The sequence below is a fragment of the Doryrhamphus excisus genome, linkage group LG21 (assembly GCF_037039965.1).
Source record: "Doryrhamphus excisus strain RoL-2023G ecotype Guam linkage group LG21, RoL_Dexc_Guam_v1.1, whole genome shotgun sequence".
In the NCBI taxonomy this organism is placed as follows: domain Eukaryota; kingdom Metazoa; phylum Chordata; class Actinopteri; order Syngnathiformes; family Syngnathidae; genus Doryrhamphus; species Doryrhamphus excisus.
This window is the reverse complement of record NC_136377.1, coordinates 10,272,471-10,292,652: the sequence shown is the minus strand read 5'-3', so window position 1 is coordinate 10,292,652 and position 20,182 is coordinate 10,272,471. Positions and strand designations below refer to the sequence as shown.

Sequence of the window (20,182 nt, the reverse complement as noted above, 5' to 3'; positions counted from 1 at the left end):
GACAAGGTTTCCAAATGAACCACACCACATCTGCCGATTAGTCAAAAGCCTCATTAGTACTTGATCAACACGACACGCAAGCGGCTCAGAATCTCAACATCCTATAGGTTGGAAACTTACCAAAAGTTTGGGAAAATGTACCTCTAAATTTGCCTTATCATTATTTACCAGTGATGGTACAGAGGAAAGATGTGATGCTAACCATAGAACGGGTGATGTAGCGGCAGCGTAGCAAAAAAAGGGGTTTCAGTGACTATTCCTGGTTTGGTGTTTGTTCCCTTTGCATGTTAGCCTATTGTGGATTCTTGGGTTTTTGGGGTAACTTAAATAGAAAGTGTTATGATGGCGCTATATGCAGGGAGGAAAGAGTGCTGCAACTATGAATCCAGCAGAGGGTGATGTGTCACAAATTCATTCAGTCAACATTTTCCAGCAGGACGTGGTGCTGTGTCATTGCATATTTTGCAACTGCCAATGCTTCTTCATGCACATATCTCAATTGAAAATGTCTTTAGTAGGCTTGAGAGGAATATTATTGGGTGTGTTTTTCACACTTTGTGATATCCCCCACAAATTATCGATCATATATTGCAGGTTTGATGTGTGATGATAACCATAGATCTAGAATATCTCAATACAGACAAGCAGCAGTACTTGAAATCCTCCACTTGGGGCAGGATCTCATCCCCGATCTGAAGATGGCACTTCACTCTTTTCCAGGCAAGAACCATGGACATGGACTTGGAGGTGTCCCTTCTCATCCCGTTTGGTCAACCAATCCATCCAGAGATCATAGCCGGATTAAGCCAGCAGGACCACATCCTCCGCAAAAAGGAGAGACCCGATCCTGCAACCACCAAACTGGATCTCTTGAACACCCTAGCTGTGCCTAGACATTCTGTCCATAAAAGTAAAGAACAGAACCTGTGACAATGTGTAGAACTGTTGGAGTCCAGCCCTCACTGGAATCTAGTGTCACTTACTGACGGCAATGCGGACCAAGCTCTGGAACTTACAGGGACAATATGGTACTCCATACTCCCGGGTACCCCCGCAGGAATACTTGGGCTCGAATGCCTTCTCACAAGTACACAAAACAAATGTAGACTCCCATGCATTCTCAAGGACCCGGCCGAGACTATAGAGCTGGTCCACAGTTCCACGACCAGGACTAAAAGCCGTAACCCGAAGCCCATCACTTGTTTTTACTCTTGCAAGGCAGTTACAATATTGAAAGGTGACTAAAAACATTTCCTATAAAGATAATAAAGCTTTTACCCTGACTGCAGTTTCACCCTGGAAAGGATCAGTTCATATGGGAACAGCATCTTAGCACAACTTTCAAAATAAAGGCACCAATGTAAGCGCGCCTACAAAGTAAAAGCAGTTAAACGACCAGTGGTTAAGTTGGAGGTGAAGTAGCCAACGCATTAGCTTCATATTCAACACACTCTGACAAGAACGGCCTTTTTTCTCCACTATATAAACACACACACACACACACACACACACACACACACACACACTGAGCCCTTCATGCTCTCTGGTTGAAAAATGCACACTTGACTGGAGGACTTTTTTATACAAAAATGCAGCCAGAGGCCACTTAAGAGCTATCTGAGCTTGCAGAGGCCCAATGCTACACCCCCCACCCCCCCACCATAATTTAGCAGCAACTGGCCTGTAGTTGGTGATTGCATGAGTAAGCACCAGACTATCCAGCATATACGTACGTCCACAAGCCTTTCCAGTCAAATACTGTATACTGTATAGAGTACAAAACTGCTGTATCAGCTTCGGCGACAGGCTTGGAAACTTCAAGCTTATCAGAAGCTATTTGAAAGCGCATGCAGCTGTGGAAATGGGGGCATTTTAAAAATGTGATCTATTTAATTGGAGTCGTTATTTGAAACTCATTTTTTCTACCTTATTTATTTCTACCATGCCGCATCTGTGTGGAAATGACTTCAAGACGTCCGTTAAAGTCGCTCAGCGCTCTAATGTGGATGAAAGTTGCTCACTTAAGCACTTTACTACTTAGTCTGCATGATACTAAAGCTGCACCTTTGCTGTTTAAGGAATGAGGAATGGAATATGACAGCAAACAAACTGGCTTGCTAGGACTGATTAAATGATTAGTCAATGGAAAGATTTTTGATATCACAAAATATCCTCATAACATTGCAGCAATTGCCAGGGGGTGGAAACCAAATTAGGCCAATCATGGTCATTTTCACCAACTGAGTAGCATGTCTTTCATTTTTTGTCTCTGTTTTTTCATTCATTCATTTTCTACCGCTTATCCTCACAGGGGTCGCGGGTGGTGCTGGAGCCTATCCCAGCTGTCTTAGGGTGAGAGGTGGGGTACACCCTGGACTGGTCGCCAGCCAATCACAGGACATCTTTTTTTTTTTTCAACTAAAAGGTGGTTGTCCTACAGTTGGGCCAAGTCTTTTTGTCATTTTTAAAATCTGTGTGTATTTTTCCAAAATGGGTCTTAAAAAAGAGGTTTTGTTTTATATTTGGGTCGTCTTACAGTCTTACAGGGCCATCTTATATTCTAGTCAATAGGGAATTTTTCATTTTTAATATTTTTGTCTAAACTTTTAATTTGATTTTTAAAAACAAGGTTTCAGGGAAAAATGTGGTCATTTTAGTCAGGCCAATAGGATCATTATTTATTGTTTTTTGGGGGGGTTCAAAATACTATATATATATTGCAAAAACAGGTCTTGAAAAAGAGGCTTTTTCCCTGTAATAATATAATGATAATACAGTAAACCTCGGATATATCGGATTCAATTGTCCGATATAAGCAAAATCCGTTATATGCGTATAGACAAACAACCATTCACACTCACATTCATACCTATGGATAATTTGGAGTCACCAATTAACCTAGCATGTTTTTGGAATGTAGGTTAATGGGGAGAACATGCAAACTCCACACAGAGATGCCCGAGGGTGGGATTGAACCCGGGTCTCCTAGCTGTGAGGTCTGCGCGCTAACCCCTAGACCACCGTGCCAGATATTACAGACATGTACATGAGCATGTACACCGAAATAAAAAAGCATTTCTACAGATTTGAGAAATTTTTTTTTTATTTCGTTGTACATGCTCATGTACATGTCTGTAATTCATACAAAGATGTTATAACCTTCAGATTTGGCTGTGAACATGGATCAAAGATGGATCAAAGGCCACGATGCGGCCATCCGATATATGTGAGGGAAATTGGAACGGGACTGGAGATTTTGTCCGAAATAGGCGAAATCCGTTATAAAAAATATATGATACAATATATGCAATGAATTTTTATTGGAAATGCATTACAGAAAAATTGGTTCTTTTTTATCTGTCCGTTGTGAGCGAATTTCCGATATATCCGAGTCCGATATATCCGAGGTTTACTGTATAATGTTGATATATGATATGAATGTTGAATGTTGATGTATGATAATATTCATTCATTCATTCATTTTCTACCGCTTTTTCCTCACGAGGGTCGCGGGGGTGCTGGAGCCTATCCCAGCTGTCTTCGGGTGAGAGGCGGGGTACACCCTGGACTGGTGGCCAGCCAATCACAGGGCACATATAGATAATATTAATATTAAGAATATTTGAATCATTAATCAGGGTCACAATAAGGGTCATCTCATACTCAAGTGAATACTGTAATTTTAGTTGTTTGGTTTTTCATTTGGATTTTTTTTTGCCAATATGGCAATTTTGTATTGATTGCTTTTGATTTTGTTTTAAAAACTATTTTCCCCCCAAAAAGGACTTTTTTCTTACATTCAGGTTAACTTAATATTTGTGTCAATATTGTATTTTATTACCATTTTAGTCTTAAAAATATCGGGTCTTGAGAAAGGAGGTTTCGGGTCATTATGGTATTTGATGAAACATTGTGGATAAAGCGTTCTATTGCAACCAGCTGATTAGGCTGGTTAGGCTTAGGCTTGCATAATTAGAGAGGTGTAGAAGTTCGTCAGAAAGTGACAGTTTTGAGTTGACGCATGTACTGCTGAAAAAAACAACAACTTTCCGGTCAGGAAAGAAGAATTCCTAATGGCAAGTTTGAAAAAAGGCAGCTCCCCGCAGACCTCTCCATCAGTGTCTTACGCAGTATTCCGTGTGGGAGACAGCACTCAACAGTTTGTCCGCCTGTGCCCGCAGCGGGATACTAATCCGACATCTTGGAGAAAACGGGCGCTATGCAAATCACATTGGCATGCCAACATGCTCGACTGCAGCATCACATCGACTTCATCACCTCTTTTTCCTCAATTGTCTTTTCATTCATGTTTTGGAACAGCCTGGCTGTCTCCTTTGCCGTGGCACACTCGTGGCCATTTGGAAAAGCAGACATGTCAGGAATACAAAGGTATGATGATAGGAAGGAATCCTCAGGCGGCCTGGATGCTGTTGATGTGCCTGACAAGAGCAGAAATCTTTGCAGCGCTCTTCACACCCACATAGCATCAATTTAGCCTGGCTCGCCTTGCTTTCCTGACAACTTGAAAACAAACAAAACATCTCCCAACAAATAGCTTGAGCCATTACCATGGAAGGCACACAGCATGGTGTTCTCAACCATTACTTTATAACAATAGTAAAGAGCAGACCCTGCAGCGAGGCACTACAAATTCTGTTGGCTTGCCAGCTGGCTACTTCCTGGGTCATGGAGGATGACAAAGACGCGGGCGGGAAATTGAAACAGCAGAGTTATGCGTAAATCAGATTGGTAGTTTAGTGTAATCCCGTTTAATTTTAGGCTAGGTTGGGCTAGATAATCAATTGATAAATGAACATTTCTGTCTATGTTGATTGATATGACAATGTATTTTTTGTTTCTTTACTTTATTTGCCTTTTATTTAACCTACAAATGTGTCAGATCATTTTGCCTCACCCTGTAAGTAAAGCAATAAATTGCTTATTGAACACATTTTTCGTCTCATTCCCATTTCATTTCCCATTTTGAAGCTCTACTTAGAACACCCTTAAGCTCAAACAGCTTAACATGTACATTCTTGGAATTTTTCAACTTTTCTGACCTGCCTTGAGGCGGGTCGTTGGAAGAATAAATTAAAACAGACCATTTTCAAGGAAATCCAACTGGAATGAGTGCAGATTCTAGAAGATCTAGAAAGCTTTCTGTGTGGGTTATAGTGTGCAGCTCCTCTACAGAAGTCCACAACTCAATACACCCTCTGCGGTGCACAAGCGTAACATTTCCCCGATAACCGGACGAGGGCTAAACTCAATTAGGATGTTCATTAATTGAAGTCAATGACGAGTAGAAGTGGACACCTGAGATGTGACAGCGAAGTTGTAAATGATGCAGTCAGTGCAGAAACAATGTGGTGATGCATCATCTGTCCATTCAAGCCTTCCTCCACCTCCTCCGTCTTATTTTCCTAGAGTATTGATTCGGTTGCAGGTATTATTTAGTCCCCGGTGCAGGGTGTTTCCGAGGAAACACATGTGGGGTATACTATACAAAAAAATAGGGTGTCGTGATGTCGTGATGTGCAGGCGTGTCTCCTACAAATGACATTCCCATACAATAATGCCGTCATATTTCTGGTAAAAATGAGGAAAAATGAGTGAATGGAAGCCCCGCAGGAGGTCACGCTAGATGTCCAAACATCAAGCAGAGCTTCAAGCAGTGAACTCACCTTCCCCTCAATCAGCTTGAATGAAGCCTTTAGTTGACTCACTTCAGATATCTAATTCATAATAATAATACTAACCAACATCACAGCTTACATCCTATTAGTACTAAGTACTAACATGCGTAGTAACGCTGGTAAATGTATTTTTACAGTTAAATGATCCATATTGTAGGATTAGCAGATTACAGTCGTCACAGGCTCAAGCAGATGGGGGGCAAAGGAGCATAAATATTTGTAGCAAGACATCAAGTGACATTAGAGAGAATGCTGCATATATGTGTCGTTCTTGCATGTGGAAATAGTTCAAATAGGGATTGTGGGAAAAGTTATGACTAAGATAGTCCATCAAAAAGCAAAAAAAGTAGAAGAAACAACCAAAAAATGTCAAGAAGGGTGATTGCTGAACCTGTCTCTCTCGGCCATCTCAAAGTGAGAAAAAAGCTGCTGTAGAATTCAATCGCTGTGAAATAATTCACTCCGGAAGAGACTTCTCGTCTGCCTTGACCCCTGAATCAATGGGAGTGCGTCACATGTGGAAAGGGGGGGGGGGGGGGGGGCTCGGCTCATTCCAGTGGCTGCTGTCAATATCATGGTCTTACTCTCTGGCTGAAGCTACGATAAAGATTTACTATCGTGTCTGAAGGAAGAGCCACCGCGACTGAAAGAACACGCATGCAAGTGCAGATGAATGCTCAACACGCTCAGGGAATCAAACACATTCTAGCACACATTTCACATTCTAGTCTACAGTTCTGGTAAGTCTTAACCCTCCTCTTGTGTTAGGGTCGGCACCGACCCGTTTTACATTTTAATGCATAAAAAGAAGCACATAACATTTGTTTATTGCATCAAGGCTTTTTGACTTTGTCAGGAAACTCGATTTCAACAAAATAAAACCCAAAAAATATTTTTTACTACATTTTAAAATGGTCTGGTTGAAATTATGACCACTGTATTGTTAGGGTCAGTTTGGACCCGGTTATAATAATATGACTATAAAGCAATATTTTGAGCCACAACTGAAATCACAAGTGTCCAATTAGCCAACACAATGACAACCAGCTCCTCTTCTCATCATGGAAGCTTCAGGGGATTCTCATTTTGACCGCTTTTCCAGTATACCAGCAGAAAAACAAGGTCCAGACATGTGAGGGGAATTCACTCATTTGGCTGATGGCTGATTTCACATTTACAATTTGGATCATGGAAAGAATGGCAAGAAGTACAGTGAACCAAGATCTGGACCTGGTCTGCTTTTTCATTTCACTTTATACTAAAGTTCTGTTGCTGAAAACAATAACCTTTTCTACCTTTTCTTGACATGAATATATATGCGTCAAAATTCACCCCAACACCATAGATGTTTCTTTAGTGATTAATACTAAAATGAGAAAATAAATCAAACTAATTGATTTAAGAGATATGTTCTATATCCCTCAGTAATAGCCAGGTAACAAAAGAACCTTCAATTTATGAATATGATTCTTTTCAGGTTCATTTGACCATTTTTGGAAATTAAAATGGAGGGGTATAGTGACAAAAAAAGGCCTACATGCCCACACCAAAAGTATTAAAACCAACATTTTCATGGATGAGGAAGCCTAAGAAGGTAACCAAGACATGAGAAGCAAATTTGATGGTAACTTATTGTTTTTAGTGTATTTTATAGTTGATTTAATACATGGGTCAAAACCGACCCGGGAACATAAGAGATGATACCAGAAAGCTAACACAAGAGGAAGGATAAAATGACCAAAAAATGGCAAAACACAAAGTATTACATGTCACCATGAATGTACTGACTACTACTATTGTTACTACATGGTCACAGCATGTACATAACATCCTAAAACCTTGTCAAAGGTTCGTGGAGGTGTTTTAATAGCAGGCTTTCTCAGCTCTTTTAGCTCTTTTAAGATCTCTAGAACGCAAAGAAAAGAGGAATTAGCAAAAATGGACTCCAACATATCTGACAGCTGCAATAGATGGATTACTTACAATTACAATAGATAGATTTACTTTTTGTTTATTACTGTCGGTTTCTTAAGTTGGCAGCAACCTTGGTTGTTGTTCCCCCAAGTGTCAGCTGCGGATTACTCTACTGTACTGACTTACTGTGGAACTTCTTTTTGTAAAAGAAAATTCAATAAAAAGATGGGTACAAAATGGCAATACCCAAGCTGCAGCGTGTGACAGGAAGCACGTTCCAAGTTTTCGGTTGGACCGAGGGTTGAAGGTTTTTTCACTTCTGTCTACTCGTGTTTGCTTGCCAGCTCTGCTTGCTGTCATATACGTTTTTCTAAAACTTGATTCGCTGACTTGAACTTATTCCCCCACACATCTGAGGCCTTTGGGTCAGCAAGTTCCATCTCAAACTCTCTGATGGAGACACCAGGGATGCAACTCAGGTCAGCTTTGTCCACAGCACATTCAGGTGGACTTAAAAAGACCAGTGTGCTCACAACATTCTCCAAAGTGTGCTTTGAATGACTACAGGAGATTGGATGTGAAGCCCGCTAGCTGCTGGAGATGGAAATGCTGAGGGGGTCACTTGCTGTGCACGCATCTTTAAATTCTCTCAGTTCTTCAAAGTGTTGTAAACGACCTGTTTCAGGCTCTGGCCGCATGTAGGCGGGTATGTAATGACGCAAAGTTATTTTCCCAGGATTTAGTCTATCATCCACACAAGCTGCAGATATACGGCACTAAAAGCCAGGGTTGATTTGGAGAGAAATGTGGTTATGAAGCAAATACTGCTTCATGTTGAAGAAGCACCATGAGGTTGGCTATTCCCGATCAAATAACCATTCAACATCAGAGGCATTTTCCTTGGCGGCTCAGAACGGGACGCATCGCCGGCTGGTGAGAAAAACGGTCGTCCACTCGGAGGAATGGCGTGACAATTCCTCGCTAGTGCTGTTGTCAGTGTTATTACGTCCACACATAGAAGGGCAGTCTACTGTCATGTTGTCGGTTGTGGTCAGTTGTGGACAGTTGCCTGCATGCTCGACTATTTGACCCACAGGACGTGGGTAGATTACGCAAAACGGCAAATGGATGGCACACACGGGGATTGAACAGCGGTCAGCCAATTCCACTGATTACCTGAACAGAAAGTGAAACATTCAGGCCACTTGCGATCAGAAATACTGTTTGATAGCCGTGGTGGTAAAACAGCCAGGAAGCTTACACGACGCTCGTGTTTTCACCAAGTCAACTATCTAAGTGTTTCCAAAGTAGAAAACTCCATCCTTGTCCCAGACAACTTGTTGACAACAAGGCACCTTTCCAAGTGGAGATTTTGGGCGACGCAGCCTACCGCTTACTGAGATCACGACACAGGGGTTGTTTTTTGTCTTGACTATCTTTGTGCAAAGCGTGCATGGGAATGACTTTGGAAGGCCCAAGGCACGTTGAGCTTTGAGGAGACGCACGGTCATCAATTTGCATGAACTGCCCTTTGTCATTTACGCGTGTTTTGTGCTGCATAATTACTGCAAGGCTTCTAAAGACACAATAGATGACAACCACGTTACTGAAGCTATTCAGATGGACAGAGACAAGCGGCCAGACTCAGAACCAGACATCAGAGGAGACAGCTTGACAAATGAAGGGAAGAGGGTGAGACGACTTCTTACCCAGTACTTAGATCTGTAACCACAGCAATGTGGTCAGGAGAAAGAGACACTTATGCATGGCCACAACATCGTTTATAGTTGGAGTTGCTAAAAGTCATATCTGTATGTTTAGTTGCATTGCATTTAGTTACTGAATATTTAAAATGCCTTTGTAGTGGTAGGTTACAGAGACATAATTCACCCCGGAACTATTGATAGGGAAGGTGTTGCCACCCAGAGGGGTAGACGCAAGGGACGGGGGGTTTTCCGCTTCCTGTTGTGGTTGAGAGACGGGGCTTTCATGTCTGTCATGCCTTTACGTAGCAAGAGAGTGCAAGTTAATGTTGGCAAGAAAAATAAAGTTTTCTCCCAAATTCGACACTCCGCCTCAGGCGAGGAGATGCCGCCCCCCGTGCACCTATAAAGTTAAGGGAAATGGGGAGGCCTGCGCTCAGTAGCAGCCCTGGGCGCAGGCACAGCGAACCGGCTGTTGTTCATCAGGGACTCCCTCTCGGGAAGGAAGTTCCTCTGCGACACCAGCGGTCAGCGAAGCGTAGTTCCCGTGACGGCCAAAGACATCGCGGGGGGCGGGCATGGACCGGCTCTAGCCTCCGCCAACGATACCCCCATCCGGACCTATGGAACCCGTGCAGTGGAACTACACTTTGATGGACAGCGCTTTGTGTGGGACTTTGTTACGGCGGACATCGCTTTTCCCCTACTCTGCGCAGATTTTTTCTGCGGACACGGATTATTGGTGGACGTTAAGAATGGCCGGTTGGCGGATGCTTTAACGTTCTCGTCCCTCGCCTGTGTCCGGGACGGGGGAAGGTACGGGGGCTTGTGCTGCTCACAATCGGAGGGCGACGACTTCCAGCGCCTCCTCAAGGAGTTTCCCAGCCTCACCTGCCCCACCTTCTCCGCCCTCTCTGCCAAGCATGGTGTGGAACACCACATTGACACCACTGGCCCACCTGTCTACGCCCGAGCCCGCCGCCTCGACCCCGCGAAGTTGGCAGTCGCCAAGTCGGAGTTCACCAATATGGAGCGCTTGGGCATTGTCCACCGTTCTAACAGCCCGTGGGCATCCCCTCTCCATATTGTGCCCAAGGCAGACGGCGGAGCACGGCGACAAGTATTTTGTTTTGGACATGGGTGGCCGACGGGAGACTGTCTCGGTGGACCGGCTGAAGGTTGCGCTGGTGGACGGCACCCAACCCCTGACACTGGCGGAGCCCCCTCGCCGTGGTAGGCCCCCACTCCCCGGCAAGGCACCCCCTGCCGGGCCAGGCGTGCCGACCCCCGCGTGGACAATCTTGTCCCCTTCACCACACCCTTCTCCCCTGCCGCAAGCAGTGTGCACACGGCGGGGCCGTGCGGTTGTCCCCGCACGCACGGACGATTTTGACTATGGGTGAATTCTGGGGGGCTTGTGTAGTGGTACCGGGACATAATTCACCCCGGAACTATCGATAGGGAAGGTGTGGTGAGGGAAGGTGAGGGACGGGGGTTTTCTGCTTCCTGGTTGAGAGACGGGGCTTTCATGTCTTTCATGCCTTTACGTGGCAAAAGAGTGCAAGTTAATGTTGGCAAGAAAAATAATGTTTTCTCCCAAATTCGACACTCCGCCTCAGACTCCAGTTCTACGGCGCTTCACCTTCAATGTTTTTTTAATGTAATCTGTTGTGTTGTCCAATCAGAGTACTTAAGGTGATTACTTCGAGTATTTTCATGTAGCACTTTTATTTTTGCAAAACAGAGTCAAGAGTCAAAATAAAAACAATAATGTGAAAAACTTAAATAACCTTAATAATAATAACCTTCAAATAAAATAGTTGCCTTGTTTGTAACAACACAAAAGTGAACACTTACAGTTTTACATTTTAAAATGAAAAAAACCCAGGCTTCCATAATCTTCACTGAAAACCGGACGAGCCTTGTGCTCTCAGCAGATGCGCCTTGTGCCTTAATGCTGTTGATTGTTCTTTGTGTTCCTCTGACAGACGTGTACATTTTTACCTTTCACCTCAACGAGGTTAAAGTAGTGTCTGTACTTCCATTTGGCAAACGCTGTATTCTCACTCGATGTGCTCTAAACACCCGTCCACCCAAGTTCTCTGATTGGCTGAAGACGCAATCTTAGCCAATCCTCATCGCTCATGTGCTCTAAACACCCGCTCACCCAAGTTCTCTGATTTTACTAAACCTTAGCCAATCCTCATTGCTTATGTGGTTATCTCACACTCACACTCACTGTGCTGCAGATTAGTTATGAAGAGAGTGATTGAGAACAAGTTTTGCTTTGTTATATATATATATATATATATATATCAAACAAAGCAAAACTTGTTCTCAATCAGAAATCACTCCACACTCTTTATTGCTCTCTGGTTCTACCATATCTTACTTATTGTGTGGAAATATGGGCTAATAACTATAAAAGCAACTATAAAAGCAATCTTCACTCGCTGAATGTACTGCAAAAAAGGTCAGTAAGGATAATTCATAATACCGCCTACAGAGAACATACTAACTCCTTATTTCTAAAATCACAAATACTTCAACTTGCTGATATAGTTCATCTTCAAACAGCTAAAATAATGCATAAGGCTAAAAATAACCAATTAGCTAAAAATGTCATCCAATACAAGAGAGGAGAAATATGATCTCAGGGAAGAAGTACATTTGAAACACTTCTATGCTAGGACTACGTTATGCTAGCCATAGCATTTCAGTATGTGGAATCAAACTATGGAACGGGAATACCTCCATAAACAAACGGGTAGTGTGGAAACATATTTTTCTGGAATTGAATAGGAATTGTTTACGTGGTATAGTCCTGCTTACAAATAAGCGGCAATCAAATCAGTGCTTTTGTGCTGGAAGAAGTACATTTGAAACACTTCTGCATAGGGGTAATACAACTACCAAGGAGATGAGGAGTGAACCAAACGACTATTACAGGGGTCCATCAAATCAGGGCCAGATGGCATCAACTCACCTTTGCATAGATCTTGAGGGAGATCTTCAGCTGGACTACGGGTGTAGAACAACCCAAAACTCAGGCTTACTATAGCACGGCATCCTTTGTTCAGGTTCACAGCCTAAAGCATCTCAGCTTTTGTCTTGACTTTGATACACTTGCTACAATGGTAGAGTCTATATTTAGTTAGTCAGGTAGGACTTATAAAGATTCCACTCAAATGCATGAATGAGATATATTTTTAAACATTTTGTCATAGTTAAGGATTTTGTTCTCCTCCTCCTCCTCCTCCAGAAGTGTGGTGAGTCAGCATCTATTGGAGTCTATTTTTTGTCACAGATCTAGTGATGTATGTCAGAAAGGTTGCAGGAGGCAACATGGCAAATCATTCAAGCGGCACGGTTTGCCCTCTGGTGATGTTTCACATCAAAACAGCATTTGTCAAGAGTGTCACCTATCCACTACGCTGAAACCGGAAACACTTTTACATTCTATTCTTGGTGTTACTAAGGGGTAGAACGGTACAGGTTTTTGGTAGAGAAGATTCACTCTTTATTGCTCTCTGGTTCTACCATATCTTACTTATTGTGTGGAAATATGGGGAAATATGGGGTAATAACTATAAAAGCAATCTTCACTCGCTAAATGTTCTGTGGAATCAAACTATGGAATGGATTGAGTAAGGAAATCAAACAATGCACAACGATGAGCCAATTCAAGAAACAATACAAGCAGTTGATGTTTGCTAAATACAAGGATGAAGAGTCTTGAACCAGTCATGATGTGCTATATATATCACTATATTGACACTTACTATGGTACCCATTATGGCATTGGATGCTCATATCACCTCCTACTTCGGTACGGGGTACATTATTTAAAAAAAAAACTAAAAAAAAACCTTAACCTGTATTATGGAAAGCAGGAAGTGAACAAATGTAACAGTTAGTGATTGTAAAAGTACCAGATGGAGGGGTAGGATTTAATAAACTTTGCTTCTTCCTACTCCTTTTGGACATGTGGAACTGGGAACTGATTATGTGATGCACTCAATTGGAATCTGATGCATGTTCAAATAAAACCATTACCATTATCATTACCATTACCATAGGGTGTATTCAGAGGCATATTGAATCCCCACACTGAGTGAGAGGCAGGAAGGCATACATACTGTTGCAACATTCCAACACTTACAGGTAACTGTTTCTCCAGGCAGTTGTTGAAGTTCTTGGTCTGGTTGGGCTTCAGCTTCTTGAGGGGGATTCGCGTCTCACCGATGAACTCGTTGTGCCGGAACTTGTCTTCATCGCACACCGAAATCCTAAGATAAGAGTCAGAGAAAGGAAGCTTCAAAAAGACAGTCTTCAAAGCTAGCCTTGGCTCGGCGCTTGCATTGAAGCAAAGCCAAAGCTGAGTGCTTCTCTGGCAAATTGAGTTCAGAAGATTCATGCTGGAGTCCATCAGCATGACAGAAAGTAATGAGATAATTACGCTTCAGGTGGCATGAAGACACATGGATTAGAAAGGTCTGCCTTGGAGTAAATACGGATGCTATAGAAACTTTTGACAGTGACGTACCTACCCCCTTCTGACTTTTGACCTGGAGCCATGTACACCCTACTACTGCAAAAACATAACACAATCAACTGGTTAATGACTTTGTAGTAGTTCTGGGTCAAAAATGTCACACTTTGATAAAGTTTCAAATGAGCTATTTCTCTTGGAGATGAATAAAGTATATACTAACTAATCCTTTTTAATAACATGCGTAAAGAAATGTGATCGTATAGGTTGCAGACTCCTGCTATAGGCAGATTCTGGTCAGGGAATCCGTGAAGCATCTTTATTATGTGGGTCCCTCCATGTGTGTCAATGAGTGTTCATACGATGAGGCGATCAAGCGCACTACGTAACCGTGAGTGTTAGAATTAGAGTGTTAGAAATTTTATTGATGATAGCTATAAAATAACTCACAATGAAGGCAAAAAAAGTTGCAAATTGTGGTATGCGGCAACGGGAATACCTCCATAAACAAACGGGTAGTGTGGAAATATATTTTTCTGGAATTGAATAAGAATTGTTTACGTGGTATAGTCCTGCTTACAAATAAGCGGCAATCAAATCAGTGCTTTTGTGCTGGAAGTCTGCTTGGAGAACATGTTGACCCTAAACGAGGGCGGCGTGTCTAACACAGAGCTCCACCACTTATTTTCCCAGGCAAGACAGTCCAAGATCTCCATCAATTCATTAAATCCATAACAAAAGTCAATTATGTGCGCGGGGAAAACACCGCCTCTCAGAGGAGCTACAACATGTAGTGCCTCGGTAAAATGCAGACGTGAAATGAGTCCTCCATCTAGCGCATGTTGAGGTATAATGTGCCTTTCAAGTGCTTTTCGCCGGCAAACATGCGGCCTCTGTGAACCAGCGTAATACATGTGAGCATAGTAGCTTTATTGGCATGACAATGAAACGGTGGTGGAAAACAAGTCATCTGCGACATGGACAGGTGGTGCTGAAAGAAATGATGTGTCGCGTGGAAATGTGGAGGCTTCTCTCTCACGGCTGATTGGGCAAAGGGTTCATCAGCAGTGTGCCATGATGGATCCAGACCATCTGATCACGCTGTCACTGTGGAATTCGGGCACTGAATGAGTCTCAGTACAGAAGCGGTTGGCAGAGGTTGCTGCTTACCAACGTTTCTGGCTTGAAAAATAAACAAACATAGTGATTCCACAATATTAATTACTCAACAATGACCTCTCCCTAAATGTTGTGCACAATATACTTTTTAATGACTTTAATATGTGCCACTCACACATGACGTCATGATGGAACCTGACTAGGTTGGGGGTCAAGTCTTGACCATCAATGTTCACCGGGACTAACATTGTGATTCTCCTGGGATTTTCCACATTTAAAAATTTGGATTCCTAGCTTTGGTGGCCACTTTGCAGATGGGAAGAAATAGCTGCAAACACCAACGAAGAAGAAGCAGCTAAAGGGTTTGGCTTGCCACCGCAAAAAAAGAGCATATCATGCATAGGAAGACGCACGGCCAAAGTGTACAAATAACTATTTGCTACATGGGACTTCCTCGAAGCAGTCAGGATCAGGGAAGTCACACAATAAATGACGTTTCTCTCATGGCAATGGAAACGGGGTTTCTGGATGACCGCTGAAGTCGACGTTTGCTGTAAATAAAGAACGGATGGGAGTGCTCGGAGGTAACACATTATTAATAAATGACGACTGTGTCCAGGTTGACTATGGACTATTACCGGTCCAAAAATATTGAAAGACATATGTAGTATTCTGGTCACTAGGCATCAGTAATGTTACACTGATGAGACTTTATCTGACATGACATTATCTTGACACTGCCTGGAGTCAGCCATGGCATGCTCGACATGACAGTGAAAATATTTCTCACATTCTGTGTGGAAGCGGTTTAGAATAAATACACTGAAGGCTAAGTAATTAACTCAGTAGCATGCCAGCATTGATCTGCGGTTTACACACTTTCGACAAAAGGTGACCATAGGGCTGTTACTTCATGTCATCAAGGTTCTAATAATGTTTAAAAGTACATATTTGGAAACTCACAAACAGGTTTAACTATGAATATATTCTCCAAAAATCCTATTTAAATCCTACTTCATGCAAATCACTCATCATCAGGTCTGGAACCAGTTATCACAATAACTGAGAGTGGGGTAAAAAAGTGTTTGTTATTTTTTTATATTCTCACATGTAAATGTTGCAGATCATCAAACTAATTTAAATATTAGTCAATGGCACAGCTGAACACAAAATGCAGTTTTTCATTCATTCATTCATTCATTTTCTACCGCTTATCCTCACGAGGGTCGCGGGGGGTGCTGGAGCCTATCCCAGCTGTCTTCGGGTGTGAGGCGGGGTACACCCTGGACTGGTGGCCAGCCAATCACAGGGCACATATAGACAAACAACCATTCACACTCACATTCATACCTATGGACAATTTGGAGTGGCCAATTAACCTAGCATGTTTTTGGAATGTGGGAGGAAACCGGAGTACCCGGAGAAAACCCCCGCATGCACGGGGAGAACATGCAAACTCCACACAGAGATGGCCGAGGGTGGAAAATGCAGTTTTTAAATACTAAAAGTTTTTGTTATTAAGGGAGAAAAGAAAATCCAAAATACATATGGCCCTGTGTGAAAAAGCTAATAACTGGTTGGCCCACCCTTAGAAGCAAACACGGCAGGAATTTTGGCCCACTCATCTTTGCAGAATTGTTGTCATTCAGCCACATTGGAGGCTTTTCCAGCATGAAGCCTTTTTAAGGTCATGCCACAGCATCTCAATAGGATTCAGGTCAGGACTTTGACTAGGCCACTCCAAAGTCTTCGTTTGGTTTTTCTTCAGCCATTCAGAGTTGGACTTGCTGGCGTGTTTTGGATCATTGTCCTGCTGCAGAACCCAAGTTGGTTTCAGCTTGAGGTCACCAACAGACAGTCGGACATTCTCCTTCAGACATCAGAATTCATGGTTCCTTTTATCACAGCAAGTCTTCCAGGTCTTGAAGCATCAAAACAGCCCCAGACCATCACACTACCACCACCATATTTTACTCTTAGTATGATGTTCCTTTTCTGAAATGCAGCATTACTTTTACCTTCGATGTGGAGGGCAATCACTTTTTTACAGTTTTTCTCCCAATAAAAAGTTTCATTTAAAAACTGCATTTTATGTTCATTTGTGTTGTCATTGACTAATATTTAAATGTATTTGATGATCTGAAAAATGTAAGTGTGACAACCATGCAAAATGAAGAAATAAATAAATCAGGAAGGGGGCAAGCACTTTTTCACACCACTGTCAGTCAAAAGTCCACTATCATGATTCGTGGAGACGCACACTCTTTTGGAGACAAACACAGCTCATTAGCATTACAGCTACAAATGGACAAATGTTCCCAGTAGGGCTTACTAAAACCTCTCTTTAACTGTCGACAATCCAGCATCAAGACTCCATTTTGGACAACTTTCTCACCGGATATACCGTACTTCCAAAAAGGTGGTATTCATGGAAAGTAGTGTATTTTCAGAGAATCTATCCAGTATATACAGTATAGCATAGCAAATCAAAAGCATGATGATGCGTACTGTACGCTTATATAACCTACTTGTAGTACTTTGATAGCGCAGGGATAACACTTTGGTAAAAATAAAAAAGGAGTACAGAACAGTGAAGTAACACTAAGTGTTGCGTAACCATGTCATGTTTATCACGTTTGTTCCCAGGCGCTGGGATTAATGCCAATGTATGGATGAATGTACTTGCAGGTAAACAGTCCGATGTAAAGCAATAGAAGCCCTTTGTCATCATTGCAAGCAATTAGGAGACACTTACTTCAACGAATGACTCACCATGGCAGACTCATGATGGACTCAAAAATAGCAACCACTTTCTGTCTGACGGGCAAGAATGAGATTTACTTCATGCTGTATCTAATTATTTGGCGCCCAGTCATTGTTTGCACTGATTTTTGGAGACTGTCACTTGGGGATCTCATTATGGTCCATCACAGTACTCTGTAGTACCTGAGTGTTTTTCGGACCATATCCTCATCAGTGATGCCGTAGTAGGTCAGGGTCTCGCTCCAGACAGGGTTGAGTGTGTTGTGCAGGGTCTTGGTTCGAAGTTTATTGGCCTGCAAAGACAGAGAGGACAGGTTGGTGATCAATAGAACAGGAAGAGGGAAGGATCCTCATCGATGAACATCGAGTCTGTGCCGCCATAATTGTGTAAACAGTCTCGCATATGCAGTCAACATGTGTTGATGCATTGATGTATGGCCAACGGGAATGAAAGTATCCCTGTTATGTATGCAAAAGTGACCTTTTCACTTTCTTTCTGAAGTGGAGCAAACACTTTGCTCCAAATCTTAAACTAAACACTGGAGGTTTTGTATGAAGAGTATTCCCTCGCACACATTATTGCAATCTTCTCACATCTCACCTGATTCAAGCCATCATAAAAAGTCGGTAGGAAAGCCAGTATCGCGCATCTCAAACAATTTCCTTTGATTTTGACAATACTCAATTCAAACCATTCCAGCACTGCAACATTGAGCTCATTTAGGAATTTCAGGCTACCCATTTTCCACATGCCCAAACCTCCCACTTTTACAGAAAACCAATTTGTGTCTTTTCAACACAAATTCTCTTCATCTAAAAATTCTGACAACTTCCGCATTTGTCCAGTTCCAACACCAAAATAGCCAGGCTGTTTTTGACATGCTAACACAGGAGGCTCGCGAGGCATATATACGCTCTTTTGATGTCTACGTCTCGCATTTCAACACTAAACATTTTTACCAACATTCTAAAGTCAAACACTGTGTTCAAAAACGTTTAAACATTTGGCGTTTTGTCTAAATTTCATCGATGAAACGGTGAAATGTAATGCGCCACATTGAAATATCTGGGGGGAACCATTGGAAGAAGGCATGCCAAGAGATACCAAGCTAGCCAGCATAAGTCCGTGTATGGAGCCGTCCGGTTGACTGGACTTTGGAGTTTTGGAAGTTTTTTAGCCAACGTGAGGAACGGAAAGCCATTCACAGATGCCAGATTTGCCAAAACATTCATGCTTGATGTGGCCAATGAACTTTTTGGATGAGACACAAGATATTGAAAGGAATAAACAATTCTACTTTTTCCTACAATTCTACATTTTCTAGACCAAAAATTCTCACGGAATTAAGGGAATTTTTCCACATTTCTCAACACATTCAAACCATTCAAATATCAATCGATCCTAGCTACCAATTTTCCAGGTCCCGAAAATTCACACTTTTCACATAAGTGCACAATTTCCATCCAGTATTCCATCTCTTCAGCTTCCATGTGTATTTTCTACGGAAATGGACTTCTCCAGTTGGGATTGTATTCTCCCGGGTGATGAGAGTGATGGCTGCGAAAAGCAACACGGCGCTACCCAGCGGAACACGAGGGCGTGATGATGCCGTGTCGGGAGTCACGCGTGAAGACGTCCTCTGTCGGATTGAATCAATTAACTGCCGTGATTATTTGCGAGTCTGAGAGGGCAGCAACCTAATGCGACGCCGGAGGCTTTGTTTAGCTGCTCAATCAAACGACTCCCGCAGGAAGGACGGATGCATAAACTCACTCAAATTAAAATGTACATCTTGTTTCGACTTCCTATGACTTGTTTGTTTATTCTGTCAGGTCCCTTGAAATGGAATATTCATTTGGCAAGCTGGGAAATAGGACACTGTAATTACACTGATGCCGCTTTGCTAGCCAAATAACAAGACAATACACGTAATGGCTTTGATGACAATGGAAGAGGCTTGACTTTTACACTAGCTGGCTTGGTTAGAAAACGCATTCGAAAACTAGAAGCCAAAACAGTACGTCTTAACAAACTGCTGTCATGAGCTAACCCACTAGTCAGCTCTTATGAGCTATTTTTGCATCATTATATACTGCATGGCCAAACAAATGTACCTTTTGTTGTAAAATGGATCAATAAAACTGAAGAAACAATAATTGTTTCCATAACTTTATATTCTAAACAACATAACATAACATAACGAGTTTACTTGCATCTTGTGATCTGCAAAATATGATTGTGAAACATAACATTTCTTGTTCAGAAAAAAAAACCATTTTTACGATATTTACAGTAACTCATTCATTCCCAGCCATTTCTCAAACGCCAACCCTCTTGGTACTTGCCATTTTGGATGATGTTTTTCAAGGCAAACAGAATATTGCGTCCCAGGGATATATAGACATGGTATATATCAAAAGACAATGAAGACGCTCATCTTTCATCAGAAAGAAAAAGTTCGTTTCGACTTTTTCCGTTGTTTGGTAATCATAGA

At 42.2% G+C, this 20,182-nt stretch overlaps 1 protein-coding gene across 2 annotated transcripts in view; it reads right to left on the bottom strand.

Annotated features, from left to right (window-relative positions):
- Positions 1-20,182, bottom strand: part of doc2b (double C2-like domains, beta) — a 118,501-nt gene that overhangs the window by 14,947 nt on the left and 83,372 nt on the right. For both annotated transcript variants that reach the window (XM_078787988.1, XM_078787989.1), the window contains 2 exons: positions 17,871-17,980; positions 13,476-13,602 (listed from right to left, as the gene is read on the bottom strand). In XM_078787988.1, coding sequence (XP_078644114.1) covers positions 13,476-13,602; positions 17,871-17,980 — 237 coding nt within the window. The remainder of the gene's footprint in view (positions 1-13,475; positions 13,603-17,870; positions 17,981-20,182) is intronic.